The sequence below is a fragment of the Prionailurus viverrinus genome, chromosome F1 (genome assembly GCF_022837055.1).
Source record: "Prionailurus viverrinus isolate Anna chromosome F1, UM_Priviv_1.0, whole genome shotgun sequence".
NCBI classification, from domain to species: domain Eukaryota; kingdom Metazoa; phylum Chordata; class Mammalia; order Carnivora; family Felidae; genus Prionailurus; species Prionailurus viverrinus.
Window position 1 is genome coordinate 11,025,091 of NC_062577.1, and position 23,284 is coordinate 11,048,374.

The window sequence follows — 23,284 nt, forward strand, 5'->3', positions numbered from 1 at the left end:
TGAATGGATCACCATAACCTAGAGGATGGTATCCAAACCCTTGAGTGTGGCATTTCAAAGTCCTTCATAATCAGGGCCCTGCATGTTGAGTCTACCCTCTGCTATCCCCATCACCTCTGCTCAGCAACACTGAACTAATTGTAACTTGATCACTCAAGGCCTCTTTTCTGTGCATTTGCCCATTTTTTCCTCCATGCCCATCATGTGTTCCTTGCTCATTGACTACCTGGCAGGCATCTATTCTTCCTTCAACACTCAGTTTTTGGCTCCCTTCCTCTTGAATCCTCTTTTACTCTTCTCTCAGACGGACTCAGATGTTCCCACCTGAGGGCCGGCACTCACCGAATCAAATTTCCACGGTGACATTGATGGATCATCTCTCTCTCCATTAGACTATACACTTCTGGATAGAAAGCACTGGATCTTTTCACCTTTGAATCCCCAAGACATAAGGTAGGCACTCAGACAAAAGGAAGGAAGGGTGGGAAGAAAGAAGGGGGAGAAGGAGGTGTATAGAAGCAGGAAAGGCGGGAGGAAGTGGGAAAGAGACAGAGACAAGACTCAAGTGACTTCACAATTCTGTCCTTGAGTTCACTAGTTTTTACAAATCCATCATCTCCAAGGGTTAGCTCAGCTCCTCAAATCATACCCTCCTAAGTTTAAAAAAAAAATGAGGTTTTTTTTTCACCATTGGCATAACAAATAGTCCAGGTGCATAGTATTTGTTTATACATTCTGAAGTTCCAAAGCAAAAATAAATAAAAGAACCATTGTTCTGTTAATCTTCCAGAGGCTTCACTTTACAGCCTCCGTGACAGTATCAGTTACTATTTTATTTTTTGGAACCTGGGCCAGGGACCTCATTCTTGCCCTTCCGCAATCCCTTTCTTCCTCTACCCCCTCTCCCCGCTTCTGCTGTCTCCACCACACTCAGTCCTCCTCTTTAGCAGGGTTCTACGTCATGAAAAATAAAAAAAAAAGGAATTTCTACTTTAAGACTAATAACTCCTCCCCCTTCCTCAATTTTTACATGAAAAGACAATGTTAAAAGCCATTTTTTTCTACATTTAAAGCACTGCCCGCTCGCTGAGGAAAGGAAGGCAGTGCATTGAGACTAAACCCCTTAGAGCCAAGCATTCAAAGTGAGTAGGGGTGATTTGGAATAGTGGATTTCATGCAGAAGGCTTGAGTTCTGACTCCAACTCCTTTGCTTGTTAGCTGCAAGATGTCAAAGGAACAATTTCTAGTCTTCTAGGAGTGACTATTGCTGCATTTGTACTTGAGAGCATTAGACTGATGAACTTTAAGGTCCTTCCTGCTCCAGCATTCCCTGATTCTGCTATTTGGAGCATCTCGAATAAGCTGGAGAATAAACCAGATTTAGTATCATACAATAGCAAGAGTGGTAAAAAAATTAGTGAGTATAAATTGTTAATGTGCATTATGTCTTCTTGTCGTAAGGTGAGGATCCTGACCCATAAACCTTGGCTGGTTCTTCCTACCGAAAAATCCTAAGTATTCAGGAACACTCTTCTGAAGAAGCTATCTCCAGACTCTCCTCCTGGTGATCATGGGGAAGAGAGTGGCCATCGTCGGAGCTGGTGTCAGTGGCTTGGCCTCCATCCGGTGCTGCCTGGAAGAGGGGCTGGAACCCACCTGCTTTGAGAGGAGCAATGATATTGGAGGCCTGTGGAAATTCTTGGTGAGTGGGAAAGCACTGGAATATCAACAGAAGGGAGATGGGTGGTTCTGCAAACCAAATCTGATCGGTTCTATTCAGACTTGGGAGGAAGGTCACAAAAGCTCCAGATCTGGAAAGTAAAATCTTCTCTCTCCCATCATGCTAATGTCCAATCACTCAAAACTACTTCATACCAGCTCATAAAACAATGTTACCTGTGTAACAGAGTCCAGATCTCCAGGCTGTAAAGGGTGCTAATGTCGGTAATTTCTAACAAAAACAAAAACAAAAATGCACCACTGCCTCCCCCATGTAAATGAATGGAATCTATCCCTGTTCCCTATTGCTCAGAAATCCTAGGAACATAAAGGGGATTAAAAAAGAAAAGAAAAAGAAAAGGAGAAAGGTAGACCAAGATCAGAAGTTCTCAGTTAGTTTCAACTCTTAGGTTTTCCAGAAAGATTAATTTTCGGCAAGTCGCTTTTTTCTTTCTGGACTTCAAATGTTCATTTGTCAGATGTTGAGGCTGGAAATTAAGTTTCCTTTAATATGCCTTCCAACTCTAATGGGATGTGATTCTATAATTACCGCATGTCTATCAGGAAGACACTGTAAGTTATGATAAACAATGACTGTGTGTGTTGTGTGTGTGGTTATTGAATACTCCAACCAACTCCAAAACCAAAAAAAAAACTGATTTGTCTTTGTCATTCAGGCTCATGGTTGGACAAATGATATAATTAGTAAATATTCACTATACAAAACATGTTTAAATTTTGAAAATCACATTGGGGAAACTTCTATCCTTTCTGTCCTGAATGTCTCAGCCATTGTGATTGGATATAGATGATATATATTTGGCATGAAGACGTTATATCCACCTTATAGCCAAATTCACCTTATAGCCAAATTCTGTCTTGGTCTCAGTGCTTGCCCAACCTACAACAACAGGTTGCTCTAGTAGAATATACCAGTGCTAACTTAGGACATCTTTGTATTCATCTCAAGAGTCTTTTTTTTTTTTTTAATTTGTGAGGTCCTATAATCCTGAAAGTATTATATGAGATACAAGATCATCTCCATTAGGAAATGATCAAGAATTATTTTTTTAAATGTTTATTTATTTATTTTTGAGAGGGTGGGTGCAGAGAGAGAGGGGGACAGAGAATCCCAAGCAGCCTCCACACCATCAGGGCAGAGCCCAATATGGGGCTCGATCACAAGAACTGTGAAATCATGACCTGAGAGAAAATCGAGTCAGGTGCTTAACAGACGGAGCCACCCAGGCACCCCAAAAGTTATTTTTTTAAGGATTCAATTATCTTTATTTACATTTGCTCAGGGAGATGTGACCAGCTTAGCCTAAATCATGAAATGGTTCTCCATGATCTCATTAGCAACAATTAAATGCTGCTTGAATATCTATTTTGGCAGAGTTTTGTGCTAGGTACTGGGATGACAAATGCATGACATAATTACTTTACATAAATGGTTTCCAATCCATTTGGTGAAACAAGCCATAACACAGGTCCACAATCCTTTGATAGAAAGATTGGCAAAAATTCATTTGATGGCAAAACCTTTCCTGAAGTCATAAGATCAGAAAACATGAGCTGAATTGACATTGGGCTAGTTATAATCTTTATTTGTCCCACTTTGTGTTTCACTGCAGAAATTTTCTTGTGTCTGATGATAGGGTGCTGTCCCACTTCTCACTAGAAATGTTATGGAGAAAAATCCAAAAATCTACAGATTCCAAAATATATCTGGCCCTATGAATTTCAAATAAGAGATTATAATACTTTACAACAATGAGACAGCCCTTGGTGATGGTCAACTTAATGAACAAATGCTTTGAGATTTAGGAGATGGGGTGGGGAGCGGCTACTGAAATGTTCTCAGGTCAAGGGACACTTCCTGCAGGGAGAGTACTTGGCTGAGACTTGAAGGGTGTTCTCAGACAAGGAACGTAGAGGACCACTATGTGACATAACTCCAGAGTGCCATTTCCACTGTAGTCTGTGAACGGCACCCCATGGACATGCGGTCACCAACAGTGTGCCAGTACCCGGTGGGAGAGGTTTCTCGGTAGAAGGGACCAGCCTGAAAGGCATGGGGAGGCAGTGAACATGGTATATCCAGGAATTTGTAAGTTAACCAGTGCAGCCAGATCACAACATTTATTTAAGGAAGCAATATATGACAGATGAGTAAAATGCGAAATCAGTCTCCAGGTTATCCACAAGATGGGTATCTTTCTTCCATAGGTCACTGGTTATAAGAATTATACTCAAAGACCCCGTGGGGATGTAAATACATAAAAATACTCTAATTGTGAAAGACAGGTCGGGGAAACTTCTATCTTTCTGTCCTGAATTTCTCGGCCATTGTGATTGGATGTAGATGATACATACTTGGCATGAAGACATTGTATCTGCACCATTCGCCTTATAGCCAAAAGGTGAACCCTTCTCTTCTTTTCCAAGAAAACCCACTGGGTTCGATGCATGTTTAGAAAGGGATTTTTGAAGAATGTGTTACATAAGCTTTTATCTTGCAAGTCCTGTCAGGCAGAAGGTATTTTGGAAGAAAGACACCTGATAATTCTGAACTTTTCACCACGTGCTTTTTCTGCAAAACGGAAACCAAATGAGACTTAAACACTCGCAGGCTGAATGCGAGCATGTTTTAGTTTCATATCCTCCAATATTAAGGCCTTGTGTCCTCAAAAGATTAATTAACAAGTTGTTCAACAAGCCGTGTACAATCGGTGGGTATTATTTTGATTGCAAAAGGGGAAAACAATGGAACCAGAACTCCCTGGACTTTTGTTCCACTCATCCACTCATTTATTCAACAAATACATTCAGAGTACACTATGGATAGGGTACAGTGTTAGGTACAGCTGCAGATAAGAGGTACAGCAGGCAGCCAGCTTTTTAAAACCAGAGGAAACAAGTCTCAGAATGACTGTAATATATGCGAATATGCGATTAGGGCAGTAAAGTCAATCAGAGCTTGGTAGACGTAGGGATGACTTCAGGTTGGTGAGAGAGAGGCAAGGAAAGGCATGACGAAGGGGGCAACTTTGGAGCTGGACCTTGAGGGTATCTTTAGACAAGCAGAAGTGGGATTGACAGGCAGAGTCTGAAAGAAGATCAAGCCAGACTGCTTGACATGCGTGCACAACATTCTCGAGTTAGCCTCTGACCTCGCCCCCCGGTTGGTTATGTTCTAGCGGGAAAGATGAGACACAGATGCAGTTATAACCCAACACAGGCTGTGACAACGTGACCGCAGCTGCTCGGATCTCTGGGTCTAGGGCAAGCCCTCTCAGCCAGAGGCAGAGTCTGAGCTTAACTTGCTCACTAGCCACTTAAACTACGCCACAAGCAGAAACTGGAAATAGGAGCTCTCTGGAGCAATTGTCTGTTGTTATACAACACAAGCGTTTTCCTTTGTTTGTAGAACAGCCTGTCAGGGGAAATTCCAAGGAGCTGTCGGGTACATACTCTTCTCTCTGTTATGATGGGCTGGGGTCAGGAGGTGAAAGAGCAGAAATTCATTAATGATGGAAATAATCCAAGGTCTTATCCACTCTGTTTCCCAGAGCGGAGTCTTACATTTTTTTAGCCAGACCCCCGCCTGAAGCCTGCCTTCCCTCCCCTCACTCCTTCTGCTCACTTCTCCTTCTCACAACAACCAACCAAAGGTACCGCTGTGGGTGAACGGGAAAGACTCAAACCTGAAAATCCGCCAGGCACAAGCTGTCACCCTTTTTCTGATCGTCGCAGAAATTTCAAAGTGAGGCTTAAGAACGTTAACATCTCCGAGCCTGGCTATTTATGAAAAACACAGCAACCGTGAATAGAGGAAGTTTTCGTCCCAACCTAAAGCCAAACAGGGGCCTCAGGCAGCCCCCGTCCCCACCCCCACCCCCACCCCAGCCCCAGCCCCAAGCCTCTCAACCATTCCAGCACTTTTGGTCTGTATCTTCCGGAGGTCAGTTTGGGGCTGGAGGATGACAGATGTCCTGAATCCAGCAGGAACATGTCATTCTATCCCGTTCCCACATTTCATGAAGGTTCCTTTGGGTTTGGGGGAAGCAGAGGCTGCCAGCTTTTTAATGTACTTTCAAGGCAGCACATTGTGTGAATTTTTATCCTGCCCTTACAGCAGAGAGGAAATGTTTGTTTTCCATTTAGCCTTCAACTACTTCTCAAAAAGAAGCCAGTTTTCAATCACATAGCGGCTCCATAATGAAGTGGCAAGATTTGATACAAGTTCTGAGGCTCCTGGTTTCCTGTGTCTCTTCGGTGAGGAGCAAGTGCCACTAACTGGTGGTTAGGGAGGTCCGCCAGCACGGAGTTCATCTACAAGAGAGCAGCGGTTCTCAAAGTGCAGTTCCCGGACCAGCGGCATCAGCATCGCCTGCAACTATCGGAAATGCCGATTCTCAGGCTCCCCGCTAGACACACTGAACCAGAAATCCTGGGGGGCGGGGAGGAGGTGAACGAGGTGGCATGCAGGAATCTAAGGGGGCCTGATTATGCCAAATGAATAAACCCTCCACTTCAAGTGAAGTGTTCGAATCAAACAGCCGATCAAATAGACTAAAAACTGCACCCTCCTTTGGACCATTTAATTGTGTTTTTTTAACATGACCATGAGATCAGAACCAGCGCTGTGACTGGAAAAAGGAAGAAAACGCTACGGAACTATAAACACAGATGTAACATGGGGGTAATTCGAGGAAGAGAACTAAGGTGTAGGGTCCCAGCTCTGCGCCAGGTGCTATGCTAAAGGCTTTCTTTGTTGCATCTCACAGAGAAGTGTGAATTGTTTTCATGTCTTTTTTTTATACACATGAAAACGGTTTCAGGCGACCAAAACTTAAATTTTCACTGAGGGAAATATCATCCTTGGCCTCCTTTTTAAGCTTTCTTCCTCTTCCTAGGACCATGCCAAAGAGGGCAGAGCCAGCATTTACCAGTCGGTGTTCACCAACTCTTCCAAAGAGATGATGTGCTTTCCAGACTTCCCTTATCCTGATGATTACCCCAACTACATGCACCACAGCAAACTCCAGGAATACATAAAGACATTTGCTCAAAAGAAGAATCTTTTAAGATATATACAGTTTGAGGTAAGGGTCTTACACCTTGTGCTGTTGATCCCAGTATGTTTATCGGTTGGAAAGGGGTGGGAAGCAAGGATACAGACTTCCATTACAGAAATCAGAGCTCAATGTTTGGACAGCTCACCAACCAAATGTTGGTTTGGATTATAAAGTATTCATGCATTATGCTTTCTCCCCCCTAAAAATGTCCTCCACTAGTGTCCGAGAACTTTTAGAATATCATCGCAAATACTGAAGAAGCCTATACTATCATAGCATATGTTCCACCCCATACACTGTCACGTGTTAGAAACAATCCCAGACTGTCTAGTCCATATTTAGATTTCTGTGGGTTCAAGGCCGATGAATTGAGGTTCAAGAAAACATGCCATTCTTCAGAAGTTCTGCCATTATAAGGAGAGTAAAATATGAATGAATAATACAGCCATTGCCCTCATCCTTCACCCACTTAGTTTCTTAGATGAGGAGACACAGCAGTTAAGGCAGAGATGCGCTCTCTGCAAATAACAATAATACTTCATATTTGCTCACAGGTCTTAACCTCGGTTCATGACTGTGAAATCCAAAGCACATATATGTAGTGAGAAAAATAATCAACCATATCATGAATTGTGATTACATTTAATACAATTTCACTTATCTATGATTATTTTATTATGTTTAATTTAATATGATTTCACACTTATTTACATAAATAGTCATACTGTGGAAGTGGCTAACATTTCCAAGGGAGAGGGTATGTCACCACGGAGAAATAAGGATTGAACCCTGAGACATTCCCACATTTATGGAATTGATAGGAAATGAGGTCAGAGAGAAAGAGGCCATGAATTTCAGTAGAGGATGGCAGGAAGCAAATGACATGGCCTCTTTCACAAGATTGAGTGTAATTTACCCCAAATCTATTAACTAGATGTCACAAAAGTAAATAGGCCCCAGTGAGTGATTTTCCTTGGAAGATTTGAAGATTCACTGTGACTCCTTGTTTTAATGTCCTCCCTATATTTCTCAATAATCAGGCAAGCTCATAACAATTACTTCCTCTGCAGAAACACTGCAAGAAAATTAAAACCTACAGAATTGTAAATAGAAGGAATTTCTTTCTGGTTTTCTTTAAGACCCTGGTTTCTAGCATAAAGAAATGTCCCAGCTTCTTAGTCACTGGACAATGGGAAGTTGTTTCAGAAAAGGATGGGAAACAGGAATCTACTATTTTTGACGCTATAATGATTTGTTCAGGACATCATGTATACCCCAATCTACCAACTGATTCCTTTCCTGGTAAGTTTGGAAAACGTATAATAGTCTGGGGATTTATACACAAGCACCAAGGGTTGAGCTAGATCTTTCCATAGATTGTCCATAATGATTATTCTTAAGGTTCCAAAGATTTCAAAACCAAATTTTTAAGTCTGATGATAAATACAGAAATCATTGTTCTCCTGAACCCTTATGCTAAAAGAATCAAGAAGCTGCAAGTCAGAGATCAGTTGACGATGCAGGTCCTTAGGGAGGAAGGGTTTTTAAATGTTATCTATATCCACATTTTGCAAATTCACTTTAGAAATTTCAGTGAGTGTGTGTGTGTGTGTGTGTGTGTGTGTGTGTGTGTATAGTGGCACACTCCATCAGTATGCAAAAGCACCAAACATCAAATAAATATAATACACAGGTAACCTCACTTTCTCCTTCCTTTCTCCTTCATTACAATAGGAACACAGGTCTACTCTAAAATATTAGAGTTCTGATCTCAAGGCATGATGTTCACAGGCCGAGATAATTAAAAGAGGCACCCAGAGGCACCTGGCTGGCCCAGTCAGTGGAATGTGTGACTCTTGATCTCGGGGTTGTGGGTTCAAGCCCCACATTGGGTGTAGAGATTACTTTAAAATAAAATCTAGAAAATATTTATAAATAAATACATGAATAAGTAGAGATTCAGGGAGAATAGAAGATGGAAAGCATGAAGGTTAAGAGGCAGTATATTTAGGCTTAGAACACTTGGGCTCAACCTCTTATTCCACTAGTTCCTTAGCATATGATCTTGGACAAGTCACTTAACTTCTTTGTCTCGACTTCCTTATCTTTTAAAAGATAATGATATCTGCCATACAGAGATGTTATCAAGATTAAGTGTTTGTTTAAGCATATAGATCCTAACCCACAGTAAGCACTCAATAAATATTAGTTATCATTATTATCAAAATAGAAGTTCCCATATCATAGGTTTTTAAGGCACTGTAAGTACTTATTTGGGGGGTTAGTGTAGTGTCAAAAAGGATAAATGCGTTTCAACTAGGAAACTGTTTTTCAAAATTAAGACTGATAACAGGAGTTTAAAAAAATTGAAAAAGTGAGTCTTCACCATGTCTTCTGAAAATCAGCTCAAATCCCTCCTCATGTTCCACTTAGGCCTACACCAGTTTCAAGGCCACTATCTCCACAGCAGGGACTATAAAGACCCGGACGCCTTCAAGGGGAAGAGGGTCCTTGTCATTGGCCTGGGGAACTCAGGATCTGACATTGCTGTCGAGCTCAGCCGTCTGGCTACACAGGTACACTTCGGGAAACAAACTTAGGGTACGGGTGTGCTATTAAATCAACAGCTTGGGCGCTGAGGCTCGTGCTCACATGTCATACTACAAGGGATCCACCTGTGGCATATGCCCATTGAATCGAGGAGGACTAGAGACATGGTCCCTGTGAAGCAAGGTAACGTGGCCCATGCTAGCAAGGAAGCGCGTTCTACCGGAACCAGAGGTAAGAGTACGTGTGTAGACATACATGAGTGCATTGTTTTGTTTTAATTTTATGTTCTTGTTTATGTGCTTGTTCCAAGCAAACTGGTTGCTAGTCAGGATCTGCCTTTATTTGTTTAGTAGTAGTTCTTATCATAGTTCTTACCATGCAAAAGGTGTTTTGCTTATCATTCTGGAGGTCTGAGATATGGAAGATTTTGTTCCCACCGTCTTCTATCCGTTTAATAGCCAGTGCTCAACAAATACTGGGCACATGTTATATGCCAGAACTATGTCAGACTAGCAATAAACACGGAAATAAGTCAGACTATTTCTGACTTCCAGGAGCTGTCAGTGGGTGGAGGTGGGAGGACAGGTACACAGACCTTCACGAACGGAGGAAATAAGCCTTCTGTGACATTAGGTGTGGCCGCACCATGAAAAGAGAACCTAACTTAGCCTGCATGAAGTCAAGGGAGGCTTCCCAGAGGACTCTATGCTGAATCATCCATGACCAACAGACCTTAAAGAGCTTAACCTATTGTTAAGGAAATAGGTCCTTAGTAAACAAATTCTTAAACGGAATAAAACCTAATGACATTTTTGGTGTCAAACTCCCTGGGGTTATCACAAAAGTGATAGACAAGTAGCTCTCAGGGCTGAGGCAGCTGCCATGGTCTGAGTGCCCAGACGAGGTCATGAAGTGGGCACAGAAGGACTGGAAGAGAAAACTTCAGACAAAGAACAGAATTAACTTCTTGACATCTCCTCAGCCTAATTTCAGGTAGAGATTTAGCTATATTTCTCCCACCCAACCCAGCAACCACCCTCAACCACCCGCCCCCACTGAGGCCCTGGATTGGCTGGTCCCCACCAGGCCTACCATCTATGTCTCTGAGTCTGTGAAGATTAAACCTGTCACAACTGAATACACAGCTCTCTTGTTCCAGGCTGTCAGGTTCTCATTATTTCAAGAACTATGCACTCGCCCTCTTGGGTGGAGAGACAGAGTAGTTCCATCTCTACCTAGTTTCAGTCATAGGCGATTCATCCTGACCCAACTCTCTGAAATTGCTTCTTCCAGGGGTGGCTAGGAGTCTCAGTTAAGCAGCTGACTCTTGGTTTCAGCTCAGATCATGACCTCAAGGTTCATGGGGCTGGGCTCTGTGCTGACAGTGAGGAGACTGCTTGGGATTCTCCCTCCCTCTCTCTCTGTCCCTACCCTATGTGCCTTCTCTCTCTCTGTCTCTCTCTTTGTGTATGTGTATGTGTGTGAATATACATATATCACACACACACACATATATATACTTTAAAAATATTTCTTTTTTTAAATGTTTATTTATAAAAAAAATAAATAAATGTTTATTTATTTTTGAGAAAGAGAGAAAGCACAAGTGGGAGAGGGGCAGAGAGAGAGGGAGACACAAAATCCGAAGCAGGCTCCAGGCTCTGAGCTGTCAGCACAGAACCCGAGGCGGGGCTCGAACTCACGAACCACGAGATCATGACCTGAGCCAAAGTTGGACACTTGACCGATTGAGCCACCCAGGTGCCCCCAAAAATATTAAAAAAAATAAATAAAAATGCTTCCGCCTGGATACTGAGGGCAATGCACAGAGATGTCCATAAAACATATCCATTGTGTCATATCTGCTTGTTTCCTACAGTGTGACATTGAAGTCTATGTTGCCTTCCCCACCAGGTCGTTATCAGTACCAGAAGTGGCTCCTGGGTCATGAGCCGGGTTTGGGACAATGGCTACCCTTGGGACATGGTGTATGTTACCCGCTTTGCATCCTTTCTCCGGAATGCCCTGCCTTCATTTGTCTCTGACTGGTTATACGTGAAGAAGATGAACACGTGGTTTAAGCATGAGAACTTCGGCCTGATGCCTTTAAATGGGTACTACAAGTAACATGTATTTTATCACTTAAAAAAGCGGGGCACTAGCTTCAGTTGAATTCTTTCTCTCTAGATCTTACTTTAGCTGTCTCACTGAGGTTGTTGAGATGAAACCGAGGACTGCATGAGTGGCACAGTATACCCAGAGAGCATGTATGGGTTGAAAATCTTATTGAAATGTCTCTGGTGGGGAAAGAAATATGGGAGAATACAAAAGGCCAAGGAGCGGGGCACTAGATCCCCCTGACATGACAGATTCATTTATGGTAGCTCCAAGCTAAAGCATAGAATTTTGAGGGCAGAACCGTCTCATGAATTGTTCTTTTGAGAAATACCTCCTCCATGCTTGTAAGTGAATGGGGATCGCAATTTTAATACCTATTCCTCAAGACTATTGTGGTATGCAGCAAGATAAAAATATATAAGGCATTTTGTAAACTATAAAGCTTTACAGATATTGGTTCTTACTAGTCTCGGATATTCTAATACGCTTGTAAGGAGCAATTAACCAAGTGGTATTAATCAACATGTCTCAGAAAGTAGAAAATCTCAGAATGAAAGTACACACCTCTTCCACCGTGGAAAGACTGGAATGTTAGCAGGACAGTCAGGAGGCACGGAACATGTAAAGCAGTGGAGATTCACAAAACTGATGTAGCCGGTAAAATTAACAAGCTTTGGTTTATTTATTTTTCTGTAGAGACAGAGCCTGACACCTGCTAATTAGAAAGGCACTCTAAGTAGAAGAATCAGTACGTCCATAGAAAAATATTAGAGTGGCTAAGACAAGAAAGGACTCACTAAGAAATTTCATCTTGGCCCATGCTAGCAAAAATGTTTCATTGTGGGGGGGCGCCTGGCTGGTGCAGTCAGCGAGCATGCTACTCTTGATCTCGGGGTTGTGAGTGGGAGCCCCGTGTTGGGTATAGAGATTACTTGAAAATAAAATCCTTAAAAACGTTTCAAAGAAAGGTTTCATTGTGTTAGAGAATCAGGTAAGGCAGAGTAAGAGGAAACCGTAAATTGAAACAGGAAATGCCAGGTTTAAGAGTCAGACCCTCACTCACAGCATTTATCCTACTTAGTCTGGCAGACTACTATATCCTTAAAGATAAAACCAACCAACCAACCAACAAACAAACAAAAAACGTTGATTTCATGCATTTAAACTTATGTTTAATGCAATAGACACTCCAAAGCCTGAGCTGCTGAAGACTTTGGGTCTTGTAAGAGTAACTGCAAATCACAGTCTGACTCTGCCCTTTAGACAACGAAACATAGGTTTGGAAATCCATTCATTCTAAGAATGAAGCTCCCTCTCAGAAAGGGTTCCAAGTACCCTAAGGTTTTGATAACACCTTCTCACTCCTTCCTCGAGTGGGGGGAATAAAAACAGGTTTTACTGAGACCTACTTTTTGTCACCTGGTAAGGTAAGAGACAAAGTTCCAGAATGATAGAGGCAGAGAAAGATATGGAAGTATACAGGCACATTCTAAGATTTATAAACTTTCTGAGTGTTTGAGATACTTGGAGTACATTCCAAAACGCCCCGAAAGGAAACGTGAGTCAAAATGAAGAATGTCGTCGCAAAGCACATCACTCCCAGAATTTTAGCAACCAAAGTGCAGTGTTAAAGTTGTTACACTTTCTTTTAGGACCACAGCTGTGGAAAGGAAGCCACACATGACAGTGTAACAGCTCGCCACAGCCAGTTTGATTTGCTCAAATCAAAGACCTTACTTATAATAATAGTTCACGTATAATAATGACGCTTGCATGAGGCAGAGGCACTGTTTTAAGTGCTTTATGGGTAATTGTTCGTTTAGTTCTAACCGTATGAGGTAGATTCTATCGCTATCCCCATTCTATACATAAGGAAACAAATACAGAGTAGTCACTAGTGAGAGATGGAGATTGATTATAAACCTTTCTGTTATTATTTTTTTATCTTTATTCATTTTTGAAAGAGAGAGAGAGTGGGTGCAAACGGAGGAAGAACAAAGAGAGAGAGGGAGACACAGAATCCAAAGCAGGCTCCAGGCTCCAAGCAAGCTGTCGGCACGCAGCCCGACACAGGGCTCAAACTCATGAACCGTGAGATCATGACCTGAGCCGAAGTCAGACACTTAACTGACTGAACCATCCAGGTGTCTCCCAGAGTCTGCATTCTTAACCACTGATTATGTCTAGGAATTAGTTTGATTGTCATCTATTTGGCCAATCTCCAAATAGTATAAGTACCCATAAGGGAATCTTCAAGTTTCAAAGGACCCAAAGAGGCAGCTCAGACAGAATTCTTAAGGATTGTTGCAGGCAATAGTAAAAACAAAGTTGCCACAAGAGAAGAGTTCAGAGGTCCTCATGCTAATGTTTAGCTCCTCAAATCTGGTTCCAGTGCTGTGGACTGTTACAGATATTTCTTGGAATTGGTGCATTACAGCAAAAGTCTGTCTCTTGTCTCTGAACAGTTCCCTGCGGAAAGAGCCTGTGTTCAACGATGAGCTCCCATCCCGCATCCTCTGTGGCACTGTGTCCATCAAGCCCAATGTGAAGGAGTTCACAGAGACCTCGGCTGTGTTTGAGGATGGGACTGTGTTTGAGGCCATCGACTCCATCATCTTTGCAACAGGCTATGATTATGCCTACCCCTTCCTTGATGACTCCATCATCAAAAGCAGAAACAATGAGGTCACCTTGTTTAAAGGCATCTTCCCCCCACTAATGGAGAAGCCAACCTTGGCTGTGATTGGCCTTGTCCAGTCCCTTGGGGCTGCCATCCCCACAGCTGACCTCCAGGCTCGCTGGGCTGCTAAAGTGTTTGCAAGTAGGTCGACCATTCTGTCTTTTATCCATTTAGTCAGTGAACGTTTACTGAGTACCTTCTATATGCCACGTACTGTCCTAGGTGCTAAGGATCTAAAAGGAACAAGACACACTCCGTGACCTTAGATAGCCTAAAGTAGAGCCAGGGGGATGCTAAAATAGGGGAAGTTTTAGGATGCTCTGTACAGGAATATAAATCAGAGGCAGGGAGTGGCAAGAAACAGAGAGATGGACTAGAACACGGACGGCCTTAAGAGCTGTGTTAAAGAGCTCATAGGGAAATTGGAGGGACTATTGGAGGGAGTTTGCAAGGCTTTAAGCAAGAGAAAGACAGCAGTGGATAACTGCAATGTCAAGATACATTGTGAAGGTCAGAAGGGCCCTGGTGGATGTTGCGGGCACCCGATTGGCATCAAACTGTGTCAGAATAACAATGGCAGGCCACTCCTACTCTATGCATCATCTTGTCCTCCCCCTCCAATCCAGACCCTAGGGTCTACAAGTATGCTTATGTAAGGAAATCAAGAACATGAGGATTACATGGAGAAAGGCAATGTCTCAAATATATAGATTTAATTTACTTCAGTCATATTGATTATTATTAAAGTGTCTTTTTATTCAAGGGTCCGAAAACCTTGGCCAACACAGGTATACCTTACCTAACATACTGTCCGTAAAAACTTAGGTAATAAATTTACAGGTAATGAAGAAAACGTTACAATCCTAGAATGGAGGTTTTCTAAAAATGTTGTGGGTAAGTAAGCTTCTATTTCAAATGTACACAAAGGATGATTGAAATAATCCCTGTTATGAAATCCTTTACAAGGTTGTTCCTCTGTAAAATACTTCCATTGTGTTTTCCTCTTAAAGGAACAACAGTGCCAAGTACCTGGGGTTTTATAAAAAAAAAAAAAAAAAAAAAAGGCTACAGTTCATAAGCCCAAGAAATGTATATGAAACAAAAGATGGTATTTATTCATTCAGCAAATATTTATTGAGCAGCTACTATGTGCCAGGCTCCATCTTGGCACTTGGGACACAACATCAAAGCAGACAAAAATTCTAGCAAACATCTGACCACAACCGTACCAGGAGAGGTAAGGTGCTAACAATGACTAGGAAGTATTCATGCACTGTGAATGTCATAATAGCTTTCTGCCATGGTGACAAAGACAAAAGAGCTACAGTCAGCAATCAGATGACCCCTCCACTGATAACGTATTGCAAAGCTCTAAAATTTTCTGATGCTTCCTGGCCGCAGGCTAATGCTGGAAAACCCATGCGTCTTTCCACTGTTCCATGTTAATAGGCATGTACCTTAGAGTGAAGATTACTTCTGGAGAGAATTCTTAATAAGAGGATGCAAATAAGAAGTATGAAGAAGCTGTTATGATGTTAATATACATAAAGTGTATCTAAGGCATGTTGGGGATTAGGTCCTCCAGGATGTTACAGAAATATGAGATTAGGTGATCTGAAGCTACAAACTTCTTTGTTGCCACTGTCTCACTGCAGGCCAGCCCTGCTATTCATAGAGGGGGGTTCATTGACTTCTCAAGTCTTTATTTCTATAAATTGTTATTCTACTAAAGATACCAAAGGCAGCTCCTCTTGATATAAAATCTTTTAGGGATACAGTTCATAAATACTACAAAAAAATCAGGGGTGCCTGGATGGCTCAGTCAGTTCGGTGTCTGACTTCAGCTCAGGTCATGATCTCACTGCTTGTGAGTTCGAGCCCCACATCGGGCTCTGTGCTGACAGTCAGAGACTGGAGGCTGCTTCGGATTCTGTGTCTCCCTCTCTCTGCTGGCCACCCCCACTCACTCTCTCTCTCTCTCTCAAAAATAAATAAAAACATTAAAAAAATAAAATAAAGAGATTTTAAAAAACATTATGAAAAAATCATCATGTGTCATTATATATTTCTGATTTTTAAAATATTTTTTAATACTTCTTTCCCCATTTCTCTTCTAGACTCATGTACCTTGCCAACTACAAATGAAATGATGGATGACATTGATGAGAAAATGGGGAAAAAACTCAAGTGGTAAGAGATTGTACTTGCTAATGAAACAAACCATAAGATTTTCCTTTATATGTAGGAAAATGTTGATATATTTTACAATATTTTTACTAGTCAAAATTCACATTTTCAGAACACTTGCTATGATCAAGCAGTATGAGATAGGAAAATAATAGTCATTACACGTCACCTGTAGAAGAGTACAAAGTACACTCTAGAGTAGTTTCTCCCATGGGAGTGATTTTGATCCCCAGGGAACGTTTGGCAAAGTCCAGAGACATTTTTGGTTGTCACAAGTGGGGAGGGCATGCTATTGGCATCTAATGTGTAGAAACTAAGGATGCCGCAAAGCATCCCACAATGCAGAGGACAGGCCTCCTGAACAAAATATTATCCAGCTCAAATGTCTCCAAGAAGTCCTTTCCCATCAGCCACATGTCTGCCAGCAAGTTAACTAGCTGGGAACTGAGCAGTGGCAGCACTGTAATCAGAAAACCAAATGAAGAACCGAACTGAGTTCACCTGCCCTAGTATTTTCTTCTAAAAAGATATTCATTTTGGAGCACCTGGGTGGTTCAGTCGGTTGGACATCTGACTTTGGCTTAGGTCATGATCTCACAGTTCATGGGTTCAAGCCCCGCATTGGGCTCTGCACTGACACATAGGAGCCTGGATCCTGCTTTGAATTCTGTCTGTCTGTCTATCTCTCTCTCTCTCTGTGTCCCTCCCCCATTTGTGCTCTCTCTCTCTCTCAAAAAATAAAAAGAAAATAAAAAAATAAAAGAACATTCCTTTCTGATTCATCCAAACATGTGTTCTCAAGTACACCATAAATGGGATTTGTAGAAAGTCATTCAAATGGCTAGTCATCACATATTTAAATGTATTTTTTATGTTAGCTACTTCCATATAAATCAATTCTTTTCCAATTTTATATTAAAATCTGTTGGAAGAATAATTAGATAATGAATCCTATTTGGATGAAGAGGTGACTATGTAAGAAGATTCTTCTTTCAAGCTCTAACACATCATTCACTGAGTTCTGCCACACAGTTGCTGGCAAAGGACCTAGAGGAGAGTAGAGGTGGAAGCTTCAGACTCAACAAAATCTCTCCCGCATTTCATCCAGTTCACAGGGCGGCTCTGCGAAGTGGACGCGCCTATTCACCATTCACACAACTCACTCTCCTTACCAGCCTTTATATTACAGGCCAATAGGAATAAGAAGCAAGGAAAGGAGAAGCCCCGAAGTCAACCGCATTTCTTAAATGGTAGCCTGCTCTTCAGGGTTCCTAAAAGTAAATGAGGCCATGCCCCAGAAATCTAACACTGGGGCAGATCCCAAGCAAGGTCATGTAAAGAATAGTCATGTGTTAAAGAATAAACTGAGTTGATCCGTCACCTTGGCATCCTGGGGTCCTTTCACTCCAGGCCACAGAAGACCAAATGACATCAAATTTAGATAGAGGTTAGGAAGGAGGAAAAAAAATGAATCAACACATTTATAGCCACAGAACAAATGATAAACTCATTGTTGTGGAAAAAGGGAGGAATGGGATAATCCTGGAGCTGCCAACTAAAATGCTATTTTCTGAGCTAGAAAATAAGAAATTCGTGCTTTATTTACTGTGCCCCTCATTCCCATATGTTCTTTTCTTTCCTCAGGTTTGGCCAGAGCCAGACTTTGCAGACAGATTACATCACGTACATGGACGAGCTGGGCTCCTTCATAGGAGCCAAGCCTAACATACCATGGCTCTTCCTGACTGACCCCCAGCTGGCCTTGGAGGTGTACTTTGGTCCCTGCAGCCCGTACCAGTTTCGACTGATGGGACCAGGGAAGTGGGATGGAGCCAGAAATGCCATCCTGACCCAATGGGACAGGACAGTAAAGCCAACCAGGATGAGAGCTGTAGGGAAAGCTCAGAGACCCCAGCACTTTTATAATTTGCTCAGAATTCTTTCATTCCCAGTGCTTTTGCTAGCCATTTGGCTTACATTTTATTAATGAGAAAGTCCTTTACATCTCAGAGTTTAGCCTAGAAGTTTAATTATTCAGATATGTATGTAGCTTAATTATAGGTATATACACATATGCATACATAAAATCTCAGAGCTGCTCTTTGCTTTCCTGCAGATGTAAAAATTAATTCTGGCCCATTTGACTCAAAGGCTAAAAAAAAAAAAGGAAAATACTCGGGCTTTCCCTTTCTGATGAGAATCTATACTCTAAAAAGGCTTTTCACATGCTGAATGGGCAAATTTGGAGATGCTTGAGATGAGGAAGAAGGGGGATGAAGGAGAGTGAGCACAGGTTTGCAGGATGAACAAAGTTTAATAAATTTCTTAAGGGTGTTTCATCATAGACAGAGATGACATCACAACAATGTTGAATCTTTCAACCCACGACATGGTATATCTTTCCATTTACTTAGATCTTTAATTGCATTCAGCAGTGTTTTGTAGTTTTCTGTGTATAGATATTACCCATCTTAGGTCAGATTTATCCTAAGTATTCCATATTTTTGGATGTTATGATAAATGGTAGTTTAACATTTTTTAATTTCCTGTTGTTTATTGCTAACATATAGAAATGCGATCATTTGTTCTTTTGTTGAATCATCTGTAACTTTTTTGTAGATTCCATAATGCTTCCTACGTAAATAATCACATTGTCTAAAAATAAAGATAGCTTTACTTCTCCAATTTCAACTTGGATGTCTTTTATCTTTTTCTTGACTTATTGCACTGAAACTCCAGTATAATATTGAATAGAAGTGGTGAGATGAGACATCCTTGCCTTGTTCCTGATCTTAGGAATAAAGCATTGAGTCTTTTACCACTAAGTATGATGTTAGCTATAGATATTTCATAAATACCCTTTATTAAGTTGAGGAAGCTTCCTTCTATTCCTAATTAGCCGACAGTCTTTATCAGGAATGGATGTTCGCTTTTGTTAGATGCTTTTTCTGCTTCTTTTGAGATGGTTTGGGTTAAAATATGGTAAATTACATTGACTATTAAACCAACCTTGCATTGCTGAAATAAACCCCACTTGGTCATGATATATTATCCATTTTATACACTGTGGGATTATATTTGTTAAGGATTTTTGCATGATGGATATTTATCTGTATTTTTTTTTTGTAATATTTTCTCTTGGTTTGTATCAATGTAATGACAGTCCCATAGAATGAATAGGAGAGTATTCTTCCTCTTACATTTTCTGGAAGAGTTTGTCTATCATTTGCATTATTGCTTTCTTAAATATTTGGTAAAATTCACCAGTGAAGCCATCTTGACCAAAAGTTCTTTGTGTAAAAGTTTTTAAACTACAAATTCAAGTTCTTTAATAGATAGGGCTACTCAGGTCATGTGTTTCTTCTTGAGAGAGCTTTGGTAGTATGTGTCTTCTAAGTAATTAGTTCATTTTATCTAAGGGAATTCAATAAGATACAATGGTCTTTTCAACAGATGGTACTAGAACAATTGGATATATACATATATGAAAAAAATTCAATCAATACTTTGCATCCTATACAAAAATTAACTCAAAATGGATCATAGAACTAAATGTAAAACCTAAAACTATTCGGGCACCTGAGTGGCTCAGTTGGTTAAGCATCTGACTCTTGATTTTGGCTCAGGTCATGATCTCACGGTTGTGAGATCGAACCCCATGTAGGGGTGTGGATGGAGCCTCCACACTCAGTGCAAAGCCTGCTTAAGACTCTCTTTCCCTCTCCCTCTGTCCCTCCCCGCCCCCAAAAGTAAAAATTAAAAATTAAATTAAATTTTAAAAACCTAAATCTTATGAAACTTCTGGAAGAAAACATAAGAGAAGATCTTTCAGTTAGGCAAAGAGGTCTTAGACAATATCAAATGCAAAATCCAAAAAAATGTATAAATTAGGCTTTATCAAAATTAAGAACTTCTATTCTTGAAAAGACAGCATTAAGAGAATGAAAAGACAAACTATGGGGTGAGTGGGTGGCTCAGTCTGTTAAGTGTCCAGGTCCTGACTTCAGGTCAGGTCATGATCTCACAGTTCCTGCCCTTGAGCCACACGTGGGGCTCTCTGCTGTCAACCTACAAGCTGCTTCAGATCCTCTGTCCCCTTCTCTCTCAGCCCCTCCCCCACTTGCATCCTCTCTCTCAAAAATAAATAAACATTAAAAAAATAAAATAAAATAAAATAAAATAAAATAAAATAAAATAAAATGGAGTCGTGGAGTCTGAAACAGGGAGCTCTCACATCCTATCACTCATTGCAGCCCTCCACAGACCTAGTCCTTCACAGACCCAACCTTTGCAGGGTGCCTGGGTGGCTCAGTTGGTTAAGCCACCGACTTCGTTGGGCTCAGGTCATGATCTTACAGTCTGTGAGTTCCAGCCCCGCGTTGGACCCTGTGCTGACAGCTCAGAGCCTGGAGCCTGCTTGGGGTTCTATGTCTCCCTCTCTCTCTGCTCCTCCCCCGCTCATGCTCTGTCTCTCTCTCTCTCTCTCTCTCTCTCTCTCTCCTTCAAAAAATAAATAAAAACATTAAAAAAAAAAAAAGTCTACTTTGCTACTAGGGGAGGAGGAAGAAAGACTTTCCTCCTCCCCCAGTAACAACCCAGCCAATGAGATACTCACACAACTCAGCCAATGAAAAGCCACTACCCTTGGAACTCTCAGTTTGCTCCAATGGATTTCTTGTTTACAACAACTCCTCCCGACACCCCCCCTCACTCTAAAAGGGAATGTTCTCCTGCTTCCTTCTGCAGACTTGCCTTACGGCTTTTGCTATACCTGGCATGTTCCAAACTGCAGATCCTCTGCTATCTCTGAATAAACCCATTCTTCTAGTAAACTGACTGTTTTACTTTTAAGGTCAACAGAGCCATAGATATGGATTAAATCAGCTAGGAAGGAGATGTAGGAGAATGAAAAGAAAATAAGGAGAGAACCCCAGCCGGAAAAGTAAAAGGAGACCAAAAAAAAGAAATAACTGGAACCGTGGAAGAGAAAACCGGGAGACGATAATATGCTGGAATACAGGAAAAGGAGTGTCAAGGAGTTAGTAAACCCAAAAATTGCTCATTAACATGACAGTTTCAAAATCTATCCGTAAGAATTCGTGAGAAAAAGGAGTCTAGAAAATTTCGAGGAAGACAAAAGTAGGGGGGGAAATGCTTTGTCAGGTGTCTAAACATAGTATAAAGATACAATATTTGAATGTATTGCTACGAGTATGAATGAACACACAGATTAATGGGTCAGAAGAAATGGTCCAGGAAAACATACAGTCCTCAGAAGAAAATCAGTAAAGGAAGTGAACAAAAAAAGGGCCACAGGAGGGAATAAAGGGAATCATCCCTACTGAGAGAGCCCTGTCTGCAAAGTTCTGGAGCTATGAACAAGCAGGGCACATTTGAAGAAGCGGCAGAAATCCTTCATGACTTCAGGGGGAGTTGCAGGGGAAAGGCAAGGGAGAGTCTGGAGAAGAAAACAGGACCCTCCAGTGGAAGAGAGATTCTCCTTCTGAAATCTAGCAAGTATCTGAGCTTTGAGTAGAAGATCTGGAACGAAGAGATCGAGTTACCAGCATGCTGCTACAGAGACCAAGAGCAGCCCTATGTACATGACATGCTGGGATGTGTCTACCAATTTCTTTAAAGAGATAAGACCACAACCTGGTAATATGATACCTTGCAAATCAACAAAGACGTAACTGAATGCAATGTCCTAATGTGGCTTTTAGTAAAAAGAAAATAGTTGATGGCACAATAAATACTAAGGGGAGCGTTTTTTAAAGCCACAAGGAAGTGATAACTGAAATCCTTGTGCAATTTAAAGTTTACCTCTTACGTTGAACTACAGTGGCCCAAACTCATTCAACTGTCTTCTGCTTAGACTGACTACCCTTCCTTACCTTGTATAAAAAGAAGCATAACCAGATCCTTAATGTCTATGTTTGTGAATCACTCCATAGCAACTACCTTTGCACATTTCCACACGTTTCATAATTGTGTCCTGTCTGGGGAAATCAAAGGCAGTCTCAAAAGGTGAAAAGAGCCCCCAAAGAAGCATTTTTCAACTAAGAGAAATGGCACAACAAAGAGGAAAATTGTAGTCGCTTTTCCTTCTTTCTAAAGCTTACTGCCAAGAAGACCATGGTTAAGCTTGGATTTTGTTCTAAAATTTAGGGGTTTTCTCCACATTTCTTTTCTGGATATGTTATAATTCTGGGTCTCTGTTTACCTTAAAGCTCATAACTTATGGAGGTGTTTGCATTCCTTTTAAATATCTGGTTGTGACAGGGGGTGCCTGGGTGGCTCAGGCAGTTAAGCATCTGACTTTTGATTTCAGCTCAGGTTAATGATCTCATGGTTCCTGAGTTTGAGCTCCCCACCCCCACGTCCACCCCTGGCATTGGGCTCTGTGCTGACAGTGTGGAGCCTGCTTGGGATTCTTTCCCTCTCCTTCTGCCCCTCCCCTGCGCGCTCTCTCTCTCTCTCTCTCTCTCTCTCTCTCTCTCTCTCAAAATAAATATATAAACATTAAAAAAATAAATATCTGGTTGTGACAGGGCTTATTTTTGGTCAGATTCACTGTTTCATTTACATGTATATAATATTCCTTTGTTCTATAAATATGTTACACTTGACAAAATGCAATGGATCTAAAATATTTTTTTTAAGACAGAGTGCATGCAAGTGGGAGAAAGGGACAGAGGGAGAGACAGACAGACAGAATCTCAAGCAGGCTCGATACTCAGCACAGAGCCCAATGTGGGGCTCCATCCCACGACCCTGAGATCATGACCTGAGCCAAAATCAAGAGTCGAATGCTCAACTGACTAAGCCACCCAGGTGACCCAGATCTAAAATATTTTTAACAAATATTAGAAGACTCAAGGGGCGCCTGGGTGGCGCAGTCGGTTAAGCGTCCGACTTCAGCCAGGTCACGATCTCACGGTCCGCGAGT

General features: G+C 41.4%; 1 protein-coding gene and 1 long non-coding RNA gene across 2 annotated transcripts in view; one reads left to right on the forward strand and one right to left on the reverse strand.

Annotated features, from left to right (window-relative positions):
• The window catches only part of LOC125154985 (uncharacterized), a 229,689-nt gene that overhangs the window by 89,023 nt on the left and 117,382 nt on the right, over positions 1-23,284 (reverse strand). The window lies entirely within an intron of this gene.
• LOC125154980 (putative dimethylaniline monooxygenase [N-oxide-forming] 6) lies at positions 1,055-19,026 on the forward strand. The gene is made up of 9 exons (XM_047839704.1): positions 1,055-1,142; positions 1,462-1,702; positions 6,639-6,827; positions 7,940-8,102; positions 9,234-9,376; positions 11,265-11,464; positions 13,934-14,289; positions 16,266-16,338; positions 17,980-19,026. The coding sequence occupies exons 2-9, from the start codon at positions 1,571-1,573 to the stop codon at positions 18,320-18,322; spliced, it is 1,599 nt and encodes a 532-aa protein (XP_047695660.1). The 5' UTR covers positions 1,055-1,142; positions 1,462-1,570; the 3' UTR covers positions 18,323-19,026.

Coding starts and splice junctions, on each gene's coding strand:
- LOC125154980 (XM_047839704.1), top strand. CDS start 1,571: ATGGGGAAGAGAGTGGCCATCGTCGGAGCTGGTGTCAGTGGCTTGGCC. Junction 1,703..6,638: donor GAGGCCTGTGGAAATTCTTG/GTGAGTGGGAAA, acceptor TCCTCTTCCTAG/GACCATGCCAAAGAGGGCAG. Junction 14,290..16,265: donor GGCTGCTAAAGTGTTTGCAA/GTAGGTCGACCA, acceptor TTTCTCTTCTAG/ACTCATGTACCTTGCCAACT.